The 16,010-nt window shown below is 37.3% G+C and overlaps 1 protein-coding gene across 10 annotated transcripts in view; it reads left to right on the top strand.

Annotated features, from left to right (window-relative positions):
• ANKRD44 (ankyrin repeat domain 44) overlaps window positions 1–16,010 on the top strand; it is a 360,684-nt gene that overhangs the window by 185,740 nt on the left and 158,934 nt on the right. For all 10 annotated transcript variants that reach the window (XM_072612776.1, XM_072612773.1, XM_072612772.1 and 7 more), the window contains exon 3: window positions 7,481–7,559. In XM_072612776.1, coding sequence (XP_072468877.1) covers window positions 7,481–7,559 — 79 coding nt within the window. The remainder of the gene's footprint in view (window positions 1–7,480; window positions 7,560–16,010) is intronic.

Here is a 16,010-nt window from a genome sequence, read left to right as displayed (position 1 = left end):
TTGTGGTAGGAATTAGTTTTGCTTGACCATGCATATTTGTCACAAAAGTTTTGTTCTTTTTTATAAATTGGGAAATTGGAAGGGAGAAAATGGATTTTTGTTTAATGAGAAAATAACACATTTAAAAAATATTACATGTCCTTTTGCATCTACTGACTATCAATATGCCTGCTCCAAGTTCTGTGGAGTGCTGCTAAAACTCTAGAAGCAATTATTGTTTTCAAGACTATTTTCAAGGACTAAGAAGTAGTAGTTACTCTATCTGCTTACTCAGTCAACAACTGTATTTAAAACACATCACTTAGAATAATTCCTGTGAAATGTGTTGAAATTCCATGCTTAATACACCATCTTAAACTAAAGTATTTCTCTCTATATATGTTATTCATTAACCTTTGGTCCTCCAGCCTATGTATAATTAGTTTGATTTTTGTTTTTAATATCTTTGATGCAGTGTAGTGTAATGGATAGATAGCTGACCTCAGAGCCTAGAAGATCTGGACTTTTGATCTTCTCTGACACATACTGTCCATGTGTGGTTCAGTTGTTTTTCAGTCATGTCTGATTCGTCATAAGTCCATTTGGAGTTTTCTTGATAGATATTGAAGTGGTTTGCTGTTTCCTTCTCCAGTTCATTTTATAGATGAGGAAACTGAGGCAAACAGAGTTAAGTGACTTGCGTAGGGTCACACAACTAGTAAGTTTCTGAGGTCAGATTTGGACTCAGGATGATGAATTATCCTGATTCTAGGCCTAGAATTCTATCCACTGCTCTACCTTGCTGCCCGTATTCTTTATATGCCTTTGGTCAAATCACGTAACCTCTCAATGCGCATCACCAAGCCCATAAATTGCAGAGAAAGTGCCAGCCTAATTCAGAAGAGGGAATTCCCTACCCCAGGAGTTCCCTGTGTTAAAGGAAATCAGAGATACAGTTCAAAACATTGTCTTTGCACAAATAATGTCTCTTTATACCTTAGGTCTAAGTCTGGCAAAGATTTTAATATTTTCCCTTGCAGAGTGCTGGTATACTTTTATAGGTAGAATCCTGAAGATCCCAGAGCATCCTTTTTCTGACATAATCTAGATTTCCTTTTCACTTTCCTTCTAAGAGAAAAACAAGTGAAGTAGTTGTAGTTGCCACTGATTCATTTCATCTATGATCTCATTCTTTTGTGAAGAGTTTAAATGAATGTTTGGGGATATTAGAGGAAGGGAGACATTAATTCAGTTTAACTATTGAGTTCTGACTCACTTATTATTTGTCTTTTATTGACAGTCTACGTGGTGTTGGTGGTGTAGACAGATGAATTGTTAACTTCGCCTTTGCATTTCTTTATATTATGTGGTATGAAGAAATCTACATTTCATCTTTTATTTGTGAAAACTTTTTATGTTAAAGTGTTAGGGTTGACATTTTTTCAAAATAAATACTTTATTATTTTCAATTTTTGTGAAGAAATCAGCCTATGTCATAACCCAAAAATTTATAAACCTTCTTTTAAAGAATATTATTACTTCAGCTTTTCTTTTATTAGGAGTTTAAACTCATAAAAATTAATAGAATTGGAACATCCTCAGTTGGAGTTCTAATGGGAGATGAATAGCTTTTATGTTGTTTTGCTGGCTGAGCTAGGGTTTTGGACATCCATTAGTGTAAACTTCTTGAGGGCAGGGCACTATTTACCTTGTCTTTGTAACCTTGGTGCTGCAGCACTATGCATGGTACACATTAGGAGCTTAATAAATGTTTGGTGATTGATATACTATTGGTCTATCTTGTGTGGATTTCAGCTCCAAGATGGTGGTTGCTTGCTATTCTGACATTTTTGAGGTCACAAGGTCATAGCTATCTCCAACCCTCCTTCACCTAAAAGTAAGAAGATTGGGTACAACAGAAACAGAAACTGCACAGAAGGACCATGCATTCTCCAAAGTCTACATGAGGATTCCATCAACTCTCCATGGCCTTAAGGACTGTGTTTATTGGCCAGTGCCTCGTGGTACATTGATTGAAATTTGTTGCTCTTGAAATGAATGTCTAAGGCTGGGATGTTTAGGACAAATATAATGAAATTGTACGGCTTTTCCCATTCTTTTTATTCTTAGTTGCATTTTAAATTCTTCTGAGTGTCACTTTTGTTTGTTTTTATTTGTTTTGGGGGCAGCTGGACCTTCTCTTTTGAGGTACAAACCAGGGGCTTTGGTTCACAAACTCATTTGCTACTAAAATCTTCTCATTCCTGCCAGTGCGGAGCTTAATATCATATAAACAGATAAAAGTCTCCACGACTTTTATCAGTGTGAATTCCACTTTTGAGATTTAGTGAAAATTATGGCCATGGAAAAGTTAGCTGCAAGGAACAGGCAACAAACAGTAATAGTAGAAACTTTTTTTTTTTGGCCAATCCAGGGAATCTTGTGTGTGTGTGAGGGGGCGGGGGTGTGTTTATAAGGTAGTCAAGGCAAAGATTAAATTTCATTGAAAATTGAATTGGAAATATAGTTTGCCCTATTCTTTAGTATTTATCTTCATCTCTCAAAGCAATTTTACTTAAATCCAAGTTTCTTTCCCATTTTTACAACCCATTTGATTTAGTTCTGTTTTGCCTGTGGCTTTCTTGAGAAAACAACATTTCTCCTACTCAGTTCATCTCAGTCACTGCTATAGCTCAAAGATTCTCCTTTCTGCTGTGTCTTTGACTTCTTCTTGGCCCGTTGCTACATCCAGGCAAACACCGCTGCATCCCAGATGTCGCATTAAGCTTGCAGGGTCTAATTTGATAGTTATTTCCCAGTACCTCTGTCATAGTGGACATTTTGTCTGAATCAGATCTGAAAAATGAACCTTAATATTCTCCCTGAGTTAACGATGTCAAGGTTTTTTTGTAAACAAGACTTTCTAGTTTTGCTAAGATTTCATTCTCAGTGTGCAAGATGCTGAGAATAGAGAGAGATTTTTTAAAAGCATAAAATGGCTATAAAAAACTCAGATTGCTTTATTATACACCTTTTATAATTCTACTTTTCACTTGTAGCTCATAATTTATTAGTAATTATACCTTCCAAAAGACATGATGAGCATTGATTCATCTCCATAAATAAAAGCTAGGGTGCCTCCTGTAGTCATTCTAAGTAGCATTTTTAGTTCACTCAAGTGGCCTAATTTACTATCTCAGACTTCCTTTTAAATACACAGACTTTAGGTTCCTTTATTTTCTTTCATCTGCTTCTTATATTGTAAACAGACAATTTAGAAACTTCCTCTGCTCTCTCTCTGCCACGGTTTTCAACTCAGCAGGCAACTGCCCCCTTTATGTGCTACCTTGTGGTGCCACGGGCTATTAAAGAGAGAGAAGATTTGCTTTCCTTGGATGTTGCAACATGGAAACTGGATTTATGTCGACTTCTACTTTCAATAAATGAAGTATCTCTGAAATCAGTGATAAAAAAAGCACAAACCTTCTATCTTTTTCCAACATTTATGTCAACAATAAATCCAGTTCCATAGTTGTTTTTTGGAATTTTCAGTTGGATCTGTGTAAAAGAAAAAGTTTTAAGAGATAGAATCTGACATAAATCTGATTTATAGGAAAGAAAATTTTAAAACCCTATTATTCAGTAATATTTTGTGTATTTCTCCACCTACTTATCTTTGAGTCATCTTCTGTCCTCTCACATTCATAGTTCCTATAAAGCCTAATTTTGTTACTTCATCTGTGTATAAATGTTACTTGAAAGTAAGGCTGGAGGTAAATGTGATCGAGCAGATACCTACCACACTATCCCTGAACAGGAATCTGATTTAGACCCATCCTCAGAATGGAAATATGGCCCAGAGCAAAACTCCACAGCACTAGCAAAAAATTCTGGATCACATCCAAAGGATGGCATTTGTTCATAGGTCAGATGAAAAGTATGACTTGGTGTGGAACCTGCCTACCTTAAAAGGATGTTTCTAGAATTAGAGCTGGAAGGAGATTTAGAGGTTATTTAGTCTAACCCCCTACTTTTGTAGATGAGGAAACTGAAGTCAAGAGAAGTTAAATGCCCAAGGTCACACCAGCAGAGTCAAGATTTGAGCCCTGTTCCTGGAACTCTAAACCCATGGCTCTTTCTACTTCACCACATTGCCTCCCTGCTTCAGTCATAAAGATACAATCAGGTGCTGGAGAATTACTCTAAGAACTATGTAAGTTATTGGTATTTATTTATGGGTAGGTCGCCTAAAGCCAGTGTGAATATGTTCAGGTAACTGAAAGGAGCTTTAGTGCTAGGATATAAAATCAAGAATTTTTACCATATGATCTCACTCAACACACCCTTGTTATGTTATGGAAACTTGAGTTTGGACAGGTCATGCTCTAAAAGATGTAAAAAAAAACCAAACCAGTAACTTCTAAAGCTAGCTAAGTGCTTCATGATAGGCCAAACAGATTCAGCAGAGACAAAAGCCTGGGAGACCTCTTGGGTTTTTCTTTCAGCAAAGAGCTCCAAATCAGAACATGAACCAGCAATTACTTTGCTTCAGGCCAGATTAAGTCACAATTAATTTGATTCCATTTCACTTCTTGTTTAAATCACTTAAGTAAAGCTTAGCTTGTTGAACCAGACGTTGGAACCAGTTCAATTCACTGAAGAGTATGGAATGATGTAATTTTTGTCCTTGGATTCACCAGAAATGAATTAGGTAAATGTGGGCAGGAATTGGAGAACAAACCAGAATGCCATCAAAAGTCGGGGTATTTTGATATTATATAAAGGTTTGATAAAAATTATGATAGGGTAATTTGTCTGAGTCATTTGTATTTCTCTTTGGGAGAGCAAAGTGATAAACTTATTTTGTTAAGAACAGCAACAACCATTTCCCCCTCAAGTATAGCATCTTTACTTTCAACAGTAATTTGATGTGGCTACACTTTGAAAGAACAGGGGCACAAATCTTATACGACAGGAGCAATAGCATTTATATCATGCTTCACTGTGGGAGAAGACTTTACAGATATTAGCTCATTTGATTCTTCATTAGCCTTATTTTACAGATGAAGAAACTGAGGCAGATCTCTGTCTTGATTTACCTAAGGCCACACAGCTAGTAAGTGTTTGAGGCTGAATTTGACTTCCTAAATCCAGATCTAGTACACTACCCACTAGGCCACCTAGTAACCTAAAAAAGTAAGAGTAATAATAATGGATATTTATATAATACTCTCAAGTTTGCCAAGTGCTGGATATAAATAGCCATATCTGAGCTTTACAACATCCCTGTGAGATAGGCTTTCCGGTTCTTCTTCTTCTTCCCATTTTATGAATAAGAATGACTGAGACCCTAAGTGACTAGTCCATGATCATTCAACTAACAGATTGAAATCCAGCCTCTGACGCTAGCTTACTATGCTACACTGCCTTCTCCGTGTCCAGCAAGCCCTCTTTTTGTTTTTTGTTTTTTAATCTTGTTATTACATGCATGGCCTACTTTCAATTATCCACAATAACTGCCAACAGGGATAACACGTATATAGTAATTGAAATTCACAGGTATCATCTCCTTAGCCATTTAACGTCACCCTCATTCTCCACAAAACCTTTTTGTCTGAACTTATATGGAATAGCAAAATGGAGTGATCTGAGTTTCAACGCTTATGTTTTCCCCTGTCTGCCATCTGGCATGGATACTAATGAGTCATGAAATGCCTAAAAGCAAGAAGTCAGAGTGGGGAGGAGCGACAGCAAAAGAGCCTGAGCTGGCCACAAATTGAATAATCAGTCTCTGAATAATAAAGAGCTGACTAAGTTGACTATATAATTAAGTGCTAGCAGAACATGATCATAAAAGTGAACGGCTAATCAAAGTTCTGGAGATCTTTGCAGTTTTCCTGAAACACTTGGTTGGGAGAAAGTACAAGGTGCAGCCATCAAGTTTAGATGAAATTGGACTTCACCTTCCACAATTACTGAGGAGGAAAGTGATGAGAGAATTTTATGGAAAGGGGGCTGCCTGTTGACTAACTTTGGTGTTTAAAAATCCTTGTGGGTCCTTGCCTATGTAACTAGTCACTTCTCTTTAAAAACAAAACAAAACAAATGAATATTTCCAACCATGAACCATGTCATAGAACCAAACTTAATGATTTCCAGAGAAGTTGGAACTTGTTTATTGCAACAATAGAAAATTGAAAGGAAACTAAAAAATTAGCTTGGGTTGTCCTTGAATACATGGGTCCATTCTGATTTTATCTTGACTTTAATAAAAGATGTAGGGAAGACAGGATTGTATACAAAGACACTATACATGAAAATTATAATGGTAACTGAGTTCTCAGACTCCTATCAGAACTGTAACTAGAAATGCTCATTCTTTGAGCAGTTACCTGAGTGTAAGGCGTATTCAGGTGGTGAGGATCATCCAGGTGTTGATTAGTCATACTGGAAGAGGAGGCAAGATTTCCCCTTAAGAATCTGGTCCTGGTTTCCATAGGGATCAGGGAGATCCCAAGAGAGAAGTGCCAATGGTGGTTGAGAACTTCAAAGTGAAATGCTGTGGGAATAGTAGTTTCCTGTGAAGGAAGTGTGACCCCCTTAGGGAATGTGAGCCCCACTGACTATCGGCTCTCTGGGAAAAGCCCCATTTATCCCACATTAATTATGGTTCTGTCTCTAATGGCTCTACCCTCTATCCCTCACACAGCTACCAAAAATTTTTAAGTACAAGTTTGACCATGTCACAACTCTGCTCCAAGACTTTAAGCGACTCCCTATTGACTATAAGATATAACCTCCTTAATCCGGCATTTAAGGTCCCTTGTAATCTGGTTCCAATTTATCTTTCCAGCATTATTTCACATTTTCCATCTATAATTTATGTATATGTAATCTTATGTCTATATAAATGAAATAAATAGATATTTCATAGATCATACTTTTCCTTCATAGCAGACCAATAGCTACTTTCCAAAAATCAATATATTATCTTTGTTTCTGTATATTCATACTGTCTTTTTCTAGTTTCTGGAATGGACTCCTTCCTCAATTTTACCATTCATCAGCCTTCCTTTCCTTCAAGGCTCAACTCAGGTGCCCCTCCTCTGTGAAGCCTTCTCTGATTCCTCTCAACTAGACATATTCTCTCCCTCTTCAGTTTTTCTTAGAGCATTTTATCTAAATGTCTCCTCCCCCCCTCCATGATATCCTACTTTGTTGTGTATTTTTCTATGTACTTATCATTTCCTCAATAAAATACAAGCTCCTCAAAACAGGGCTTCTATCATACTTAGATCTTTTTTATCTCCAGGGTTTAGCCCGTGGTGCCTTACACATTTGTTCACTCTGTGCATTTATGTAGTATGTGTACGGAATGAATTTGTAACCTGAGTCATTCAGTTAGGATTTTTGGACGTGTACCTCAGCAACTCTGTTTGCATCATCACCAGCGTCTGTCGGCTGTCACCAACTATTTGTATTCTTTTTGTTTTCCTCCTAGGATGCTGAGAAACGGACTCCGCTTCATGTTGCAGCTTTTCTTGGAGATGCAGAAATTATTGAACTTCTAATTCTTTCAGGTAAAACCAGTCTCCCTGGAAGTCACTTAGAAAGAATATTGCCGGGTTGCGAATGATCAATACTGTCCCAAATATGACAAAGTCAGTGAAAGCAGTTGTTTTAAGTAAAGAATTATCATTATAATAACTGATATTTACATGGCAATTTAGGGTTTACAAAATGCTTTATACATTATTGTAAATATATACTTTTGATCTTCATAACAGCCCTGTGACATGGATAATATTATTTTTCTGTTTATGTTGATGAGGGAAATGAGACTTTTGTTGTCATTGTTTAGTCATTTTCAGTTGTGTCCAATTCTTCATGACCCTTTTTGGGGTTTTTCTTGGTGAAAATCCTGGAACGGTTTGCCATTTCCTCCTCCAGCTCATTTAACGAATGAGGAAACTGAGGCAAACAGGTTAAGTGACTTGCCCAGGGTCACACATCTGATAATTGGGTGAGACCGGATTTGAACTCAGATCTTCCTGACTCCAGGCCTGGTACTCTATCCACTGTACCGCCAAGCTGCCAAAAAAAAAAGAAAAAGAAAATGAGGCTTTTAGAACTTAAACAACTACCTGGCTAGTAAGAATCTTTTCTAGGAAGAACTCAGTAAGGATTCAAACTAGCTTCTTCCTGACTCTAAGGCCAGTTTTCTTTCCTCTACATCACACTGCATCTTTGTAGTGTTGGATAATGGAAAACTTGTGAGACTTGCGATCAGGCATAACGTCATTTTGTGTCTCATTTCTTCCATTTACATTAATGGTATGATCCTGGTCATGTGAGTCTCTCAACTTCTCAGAGCTTCAGTTTCCCCATCTGTAAAGTGAGGATTTTCCTTGTTGTTATGATGAAAATGTTTACACCATAGAATGATATATAAATTTCTACACCATAAAATGATATATAAATTGGTTTTATCATTTCTCCATCAAATATTATCTATTGATTTCTTCATATCTAATCAATATCAGAGTAAAAATCAGAATGCCACAAAGTAGATTAATTCAAAATTGTTTTATTTAATAGTGTGTTCATTCATCTTTTTTGCAAAGTAACTTCTTAAAGCATAAATAAATTCACAGTTACTTGTACAAGTCTTATTATTTTTAATTGTTTAAATTTGTTTGAAAACTGGGATTATTAATGCTTTTTACCAAATAAATTTCACAAAAAAGATGATGACTTTCCCCCATAAGCAAAACTGAGCTAATCCTTCCCACAGAGTATAGCTAAGTCAATGTAAATGACCCTGGTTGACATTTCTCTTAATCTCTTGCATTTTCCGTTTGGGGAGATCAAAATTCAGGACATATGGCCTTGTCTCATTACAAGCCTTTAGTCTAGTATAAATTTTTGCATTTGTTTCCTGGAGTTAAATGACACCCATGGGATTCCTGAATATGTTTTATAAAGCATTTACAGGGCTATTTGAAAAGCTAAAAGTTATTAAACTGTGAATCACCTTTGAACTAGCAATACCACTATTTGGTCTGTTTCCCAAGGTGATCTAGGAAAAAAGAAAATAATCTCTATGTTCTAAAATATTTCTAGTAGCTCTCTTTGTAGTGGCAGAGAACTGAAAATTGAAAGGATGTCCATCCATTGGGAATGGCTAAACAAGTTGTGGTATATGATTGTAGTGGAATACTGCTGTGCTGTAAGAAATGATGAGCTGATTGATTTTAGAAAGACATGGAATGACTTGAATGAAATAATGAAGAGTAAAATGAGTAAAACCACAAGAATGTTGTATACAGTAAGAGCAATATTGCTTGAAGAATAACTGAATGACTAAGTTATTGAGTATTATAAATACTCAAATCAGATACAAAGTCCCTATGAAGGAAGATGTTGTATACCTCCAGAGAAAGAACTGATAAATATGAAGTATGCATAGTGTGGTTTTACATGTATGTGTGTGTGTGTGTATCTGTGTCAAACAGTGACCTTTTCCATGCATGATGAGGAAGAAAGGAGGGAAATAGTCTGGAACTTAAAATGGAACCAGAAATAAAACAGAATTGAGATTTTTTTTTAAACCAATGCGCCTAACACTTTATTTCTTATTTCTTTTTTAGTTTTCAACATTCACTTGTAAAAGGTTTTGAGTTCCAAATTTTCCCCCCATCTCCTCCTCTCCCTCCATGTAACACAGCATGCAATATTAAATATATTTCCACATTAGTCATGTTGTGAAAGGAGCATCACAACAAAAGGGAAAAACCACAAGAAAGAAAAAAACAACAAAAAAAGAGAAAACAGTATGCTTTGATCTGCATTCATGCTCCATAGTTCTTTCTCTGGATGTGAATACCATTTTCCATTATGAGTCTTTTGGAATTGTCTTAGATCCTTGTATTGCTGAGAAGAGCTAAGTCTTTCCTAGTTGATCATCACACAACATTGCTATTCCTGTATACAATATTCTCCTGGTTCTGCTCAGTTCGTGTGAGTCTTTCCAGGTTTCAGAATTGAGACTTTTCAAAAGTTAGCTTCTTGTAATTGGTAGTATATAAAGTTGTCAGTAATCTGAGAGACAGCTATTAATGTTTCCCCCGAAAGTTAAGACATTATCTAATCCTTACGCTCTTATCAATCAGAAGATATTCAACAGAGGTAATTATGGCCAGCCACAAACTGCACCTTTGGGCCACTGGCCAAGGCAGAACATTATGCTTCATGGACCACAGATCTAACTCATTATCACTTGACTCATTCTCTTACATACTTCCCTCCTCCTGACCTCAGAAGCTAAAAGTATTGAAGTATTACTTATATGAAAGTAAGTAAATTTTCACCAGAAGAAGGGTAGGTCCCAAGAAATTTGTTTTGTTTTAGATCTGTTTAGATTTTGCCTGAAAGCTAGTTCATATCTGGGCAGTTGTTCCCTCAGTAGGAAATGAACTTATAGGAGGCTGTAAAAACAGAAAGAATCTTAAAAAAAAAAGTACCTGGGTCAAGAATGAAGAATTCCATTTCATAACATGTCATAATACACACTAACTATTCCTGCCACAATGTCAGTACCCTGAACATCTTAGGGTTATATCTTTACTATATTGTATAAATTTTGAAACTCTATGTTTGATCTCAAGTTTGTTTCCATTTAGTTCTAAAACATTTATTCATTTCCTACAATGTACACAATCCTATGTTAAGTGAAAGAGATATAAATACCTAGAAAAGTGCCTGCCCTCAAGTAGGGGTTTTTCTATTTGGAAGGGATATAGCATGTACACAGTTAAGTACACATAAGGTCATTTAGGAAAGGCAAAACCATAGGGAGATAGAAAGTTTTGCGAAGGAAATGGCACCTGAACTAAGTGTGGAAGCAAAATTACTAAAGAAATAAATTGCAAGGTGAGGGTAAAGAGGGAGTGCATTCTGGGAAAGGACAAAGTTGTCTTGTGTAACTAGCCAGACAGCATATGGGAAGTTCAGCTTGGGGAGTAGCTAGCAGAAGGGGCCAGTGGTGTTAGCTTCTTGGACTTTTTTTTCTCCAGATACTGGGAAGTTGCAGGCAGAGACAATCTGAAAATAGTGTTCTAGGTCAGTTAAATACTCAGGTCCTCCCCCCCCACAAACTACCCAAATTCCTATGTGGCATAGGAATGTGTGTGTTCGTCTTTCGTTGGCAAAGAAGACCATGCCATCAGAGAAATAATGACATGACTTGCACTTGACTTTGTTTTGAGTGAGGAAAGGCTGTGCAGGTCACCAGCCTTACTTCTCCTCCAGAGCCATCTGAATCTAGTGACCAGATATATTCATCAGGTTGACTGGAGATGACCCAGGATGTGGCAATTGGGGTTAAGTGACTTGCCCAAGGTTACACAGCTAGTGAGTGCCAAGTGTCTGAGGTGAGATTTGAACTCAGGTCCTCCTCACTCCTGTCTATCCACTATACCACCTAGCTGCCCCTATGTGGCATCTATTCCTTAGACATATTACTAGATGATCCTTGTTATGAGATGAAAGCCCTCATGGAAGAAGTTCTTGGCTCTCGGATGGAATGAAAGGCTCTGGATTGGGTTGAGGCATCTGGTGTCTTTAGATTCTACAGACTAATGGTTCATAGTGTGTTTAGGGCCTTAGCTAGTTTGGGGTCACTTTTGAGTAGGGAAGTTGGAGTTCAGAGACATGATCTTTATCTAGTTATTTGTGTGGTGCATCTATAGAGAGGGGTACCTTCTTGAGAAATGAGTTCCTGTCACTATCACATGTGCATATACATTAACCAGTCCATCTTTAAGTATATAATCATGGGTTCATCACAGCTATTTTAGATATCTTCAGATCTGTGCCCTTGCTTAGCTTTGGAATTGAGACTGGTTACCAATCTTGAGCTAGCAGGATCTCTAAAAAATTTTCAGCCCCACTTTGGAATTTCTTTTCATATCCTTTTCATCCCTTATTCCAACCAGAAAGTGAAAGAGACAGAGGCAGAAAAAGTTTTCCAAAGCTTCTAACCACCTGTGAATTGTTATCATTCCTGTTGATTCTTGTTTTTATAGAAAATGTCCTTTTTCTTACCTGGGTTTTGTTTTATGCTCCTGAGGAAATATAGTTACAAGATCACCATATTCATCATTTCATTATCCTTCTTGCATCAGGAAGCTGACACTTAGGGAAACCATCTAAAGAATTTTCAGATTTAAAAATGAATGAGGTATTAATTATTCCCATGTTGGACAAGTGATTTTGCACCACGAAAGCCATTCATTATTGCATCACCCCATTCTTTTCTGCATTAATATAAGGGGAAAGGTAATCCAAGTTGACAGAATTCCTGTTGATGATATCTCCTGATTTCCAAGGGAAATTTAGATGCCTCTGAGGCAAACCGTGGGAGATCAGGTACTAGGAAAGAATTCGGGACATGTAGATGTGACTGATATTTTTCCATAGACTGACTTTCACTTACCATTAGTTTAAGCTACTGCTTTGGGAAGTAGCTTAGAAAGACTTATGGTAAAGGGAAGATTAAGAATTAGTTAAATCACTCGTGAGTCAGGTTATCCATCAGTCAGATCATTAGCTGTGAATTGCAAAGGATCAGGCAGAAGAAGCAGGGTTCATAGAAAGATAAGCGAGGTAGATAATAATAGCTAGCTGGCAGTTATATACCACCTGCAATGTGCCAGGCACTATGTTAAATACTTCACAAATATTGTTTGTTATTCAGTCATTTCTGTTGTATCCAACGCTCCATGACCCCATTTGGGGTTTTCTTGGCAGAGATACTGGAGTGGTTTGCCATTTTTCCTTCTCCAACTTGTTTTTACAGATGAGGAAACTGAGGCAAACAGGGTTAAGTGTTTGAGGCTGAATTTGAATATAGGTCCTCCTGACTCCATGTTGGCACTCTATCCTCTACACCACATAAGTGTCTACAAATATTGTTGCATTTCAACAAATAGAAATAATGCACAAGAGGTCAGACTCTCTCCAATAAGTGTTTTCAGACTGTATTTTGGAATGGACAAAAAAAATACAGAGACTTCAAAGCTAACAAGCAAATAATTAATATGTATATACAGACATTGGATTTATGTAATGTAGACACTATAAAATAATGTGACTTTTAAAAAAATGAGTGCACCCCAGAGCCAAAATGACTTTGTTAGGTAATGGATATATTCCAACCATGCTGCCGTGGCTTGAGGTATTTTGGGAATTCCAGGATAAATGTGACAAGAACATTGAACCAGAGTGTCAGTCGCATGATCAGGATTATGGTCCAGGTTTTGCTATTATTTAACTATGTGACTTTGGGCAAGTCACTTTCCTTTTGAGCTTCAGGTTTCTTATCAGAAATGTGAGTGGCGGATGGACTCACAAGTCCTCTCAGTAAGGGCTGGATAATAGTAATATTGATTAGTGATTTTAGGGCACTCTAAAGAGAGGTCACCTATAGCATGTCATGGAACCAGGCTGTTTTGCTAAATATATTTTGTCAATGATTTTGATTAAGGAATGGCATGCATATCAGAGTTGCAGATGACATAAAATTCATAGGGGTAGCTAATATATAGGATCATGGAAAAGCCTAGAAAAATAAGCTAAATTCAATAAGCTAAATTTAGATTTAGATAAATGTAACATCTTGTGCTTATTTTAATATACTACCTGCATTAAGTATGGAATGAGCTATATAGCTTGGCAGTACTTCATAGCAGATATGGAAGTTTTGGTAGACTGCAAACTCAATATAAATTAACAGTATAACATGCAGCCCAAAGGGCTAATATGCTCTTAGGCTATGTTAATCAGAGTTTAGTGTCCAATTGAATTCTTCCCTGGTCACACAGGAGGTCTTAGGGTCAGTTCTAGGCATCATATTTTAGAAGTCACTTGGCAAACTGGAAGATGTGCTAAGAAATGTGACTGTGCTGAAAGAGGAATGAAATCTTTGCTATACCAGGAAAATATAAGGGACCAGGGCTTCCCTAGAACTGAGGAAGAAAAGACTTCAGGGAAGCATGCTTGCAGATTTCCAATATTTGGGTCACCATATTGAAGAAGAATTAGACTGATTCTTGGCTCTACAAGGCAAAACCAAGACCAATGGGTGAAAGTTTCTGGGAGACAGATTTTAGATCAGTGTAAGGAGAAACTTGCTAAGAATTAGAACTATGAAAAAATGAAAAAAACTTACCATAGGAGAGTGAGTGATTTGTCACTGAAGCTTTTTTAAGGAAAGGCTGTATACTGCTTACTAATAATGGCTGTCATTTATGTAGCACTTGGGAGGTTTTCAGACTGCTTCACATATTATTTCATTTGATCTTCATAACAACAAAACTAGGAGATAGGTGCTATTATTAGCCCATTTTGCATATGAAGAAATTGAAGCTAAGAGAGATTAGGGATCACACAGTTAGTGAAGAAAGGAATCCAGCTCGGTTCTTTTTAACTCCCAGACTAGCACCCTATCCACTATGCCATCTAATTGCCACTAATAGCAAACCAACACTTTTTATTTTTTATATCACTGGATGCTCACACTCACCATCTGGGATAGATGCTGTAATTATCCCCACTTTTTATATTATAAGTTTATAGATAAGGAAACTGAGGCTGAGAGTAATTAAGTGATTCACAAAGGTTTACATAGCTAGTCAATGCCTAAGGCAGGATTTGAACCAAATCCAGCGTTCTAACATTTTTATAGAATTTCAAGTTTTTGCAAAGCACTTTGCAAATACTATCTCATTTGGTCCTCAGGGTGACCCAATATGATAGCTACTCTTACAATTCCTATTTTTACAGTTGAGGAAACAGCCTGAGAGAGGTCAAGTGATTTGACCAAGGGTCATAGAGCTACTAGGCATCTCAGACAGGATTTGATCTGAGGTCTTTCTGACTCCTAAGTCCAGTACTCTATCCATAGTACTATTCAGCTGCCCATCTCACATAACATTTATGTATCTCATGTGCATTTGTGTGATCAAATGTCTCCATTTGAATGAGCCTAGCCTTGCAAATCAGTTTCCTAGGATTAGAAATAAATATATGTATATATGTACATACATATATATTCACATATATACATATATATGTATGTATGTGTGCGTGTGCGTGTGTATGTACGTGTGTGTGTTTGTTCTGGAATATTGACTCTGGCCCTGACAGTGTCAGAGTCAGTGCTACTGCTCCTTTATCACCACAGCCCTATCTTTCTGTGGTTGAAGGAAGGGAAACATTGCCTCGGGATGTTACTCTCTGAGTGCCTTGCCATGCTGTATGCTAGCTGCTGAATAAAACCATGAAACAAGGCAGAGGCATACAGTACAAAAGACATTACAGCCTTTTGGGTGCCCTCATTCCTATAAGGCTCAGAGTCCTTGAGGGTCATCATTGCTTTTCCTGGCTAAACCTTATCCAGTGGTCAGGTAGAGAAAGATGCCCTTTTAAAAAAAGGCATTGAAATGGAGCTTGTAGCGTTGCTCAGCACACAATGGCTCCTGTCTGGCAGGTAAATAGAAGACTGCTCCCTAAAAAGTCAGTTATAAATATTCATCTCGTTGCTAAACCTGTCAGGGGTGGATTTGTCTCCCTCTGATGTGTAAACAAGACACTGAAATATGCAGAGGAAGAGGATGTGGAAGACACCAGTAGGAGATGGCACTGATGATATACTGCCTGCTTCTGAGTCCAGATAATGATGCTTTTGTAATAATAATTTTTGTTTTGATGGGGGGAGGAGGGGAGGGAGATGGAGAAGAGGTTGCTTTCTTGGCTGCCACCTATTCAGCTTTTTGAGAAGGGCAAGTGGATAAGTGAAGGACTTAAATAACTACTGAGAGAAGCTATTTCCTGGATCTCTAATCATCCTTTTAATTCTCAAGTGATCCTGGAGCAGCCCTGAAAAACCACTAGAGCATATGCAACTGACAAACTGTGTAGGTTAACTGTGTCATACCCAGTGCAACTTGGTATACATGCCCTTCTGGGTT

The sequence above is a fragment of the Notamacropus eugenii genome, chromosome 5, assembly GCF_028372415.1.
Source record: "Notamacropus eugenii isolate mMacEug1 chromosome 5, mMacEug1.pri_v2, whole genome shotgun sequence".
NCBI lineage: Eukaryota > Metazoa > Chordata > Mammalia > Diprotodontia > Macropodidae > Notamacropus > Notamacropus eugenii.
The sequence above is the reverse complement of the archived record's forward strand: the minus strand, read 5'-3'. Positions and strand labels throughout refer to the sequence as shown.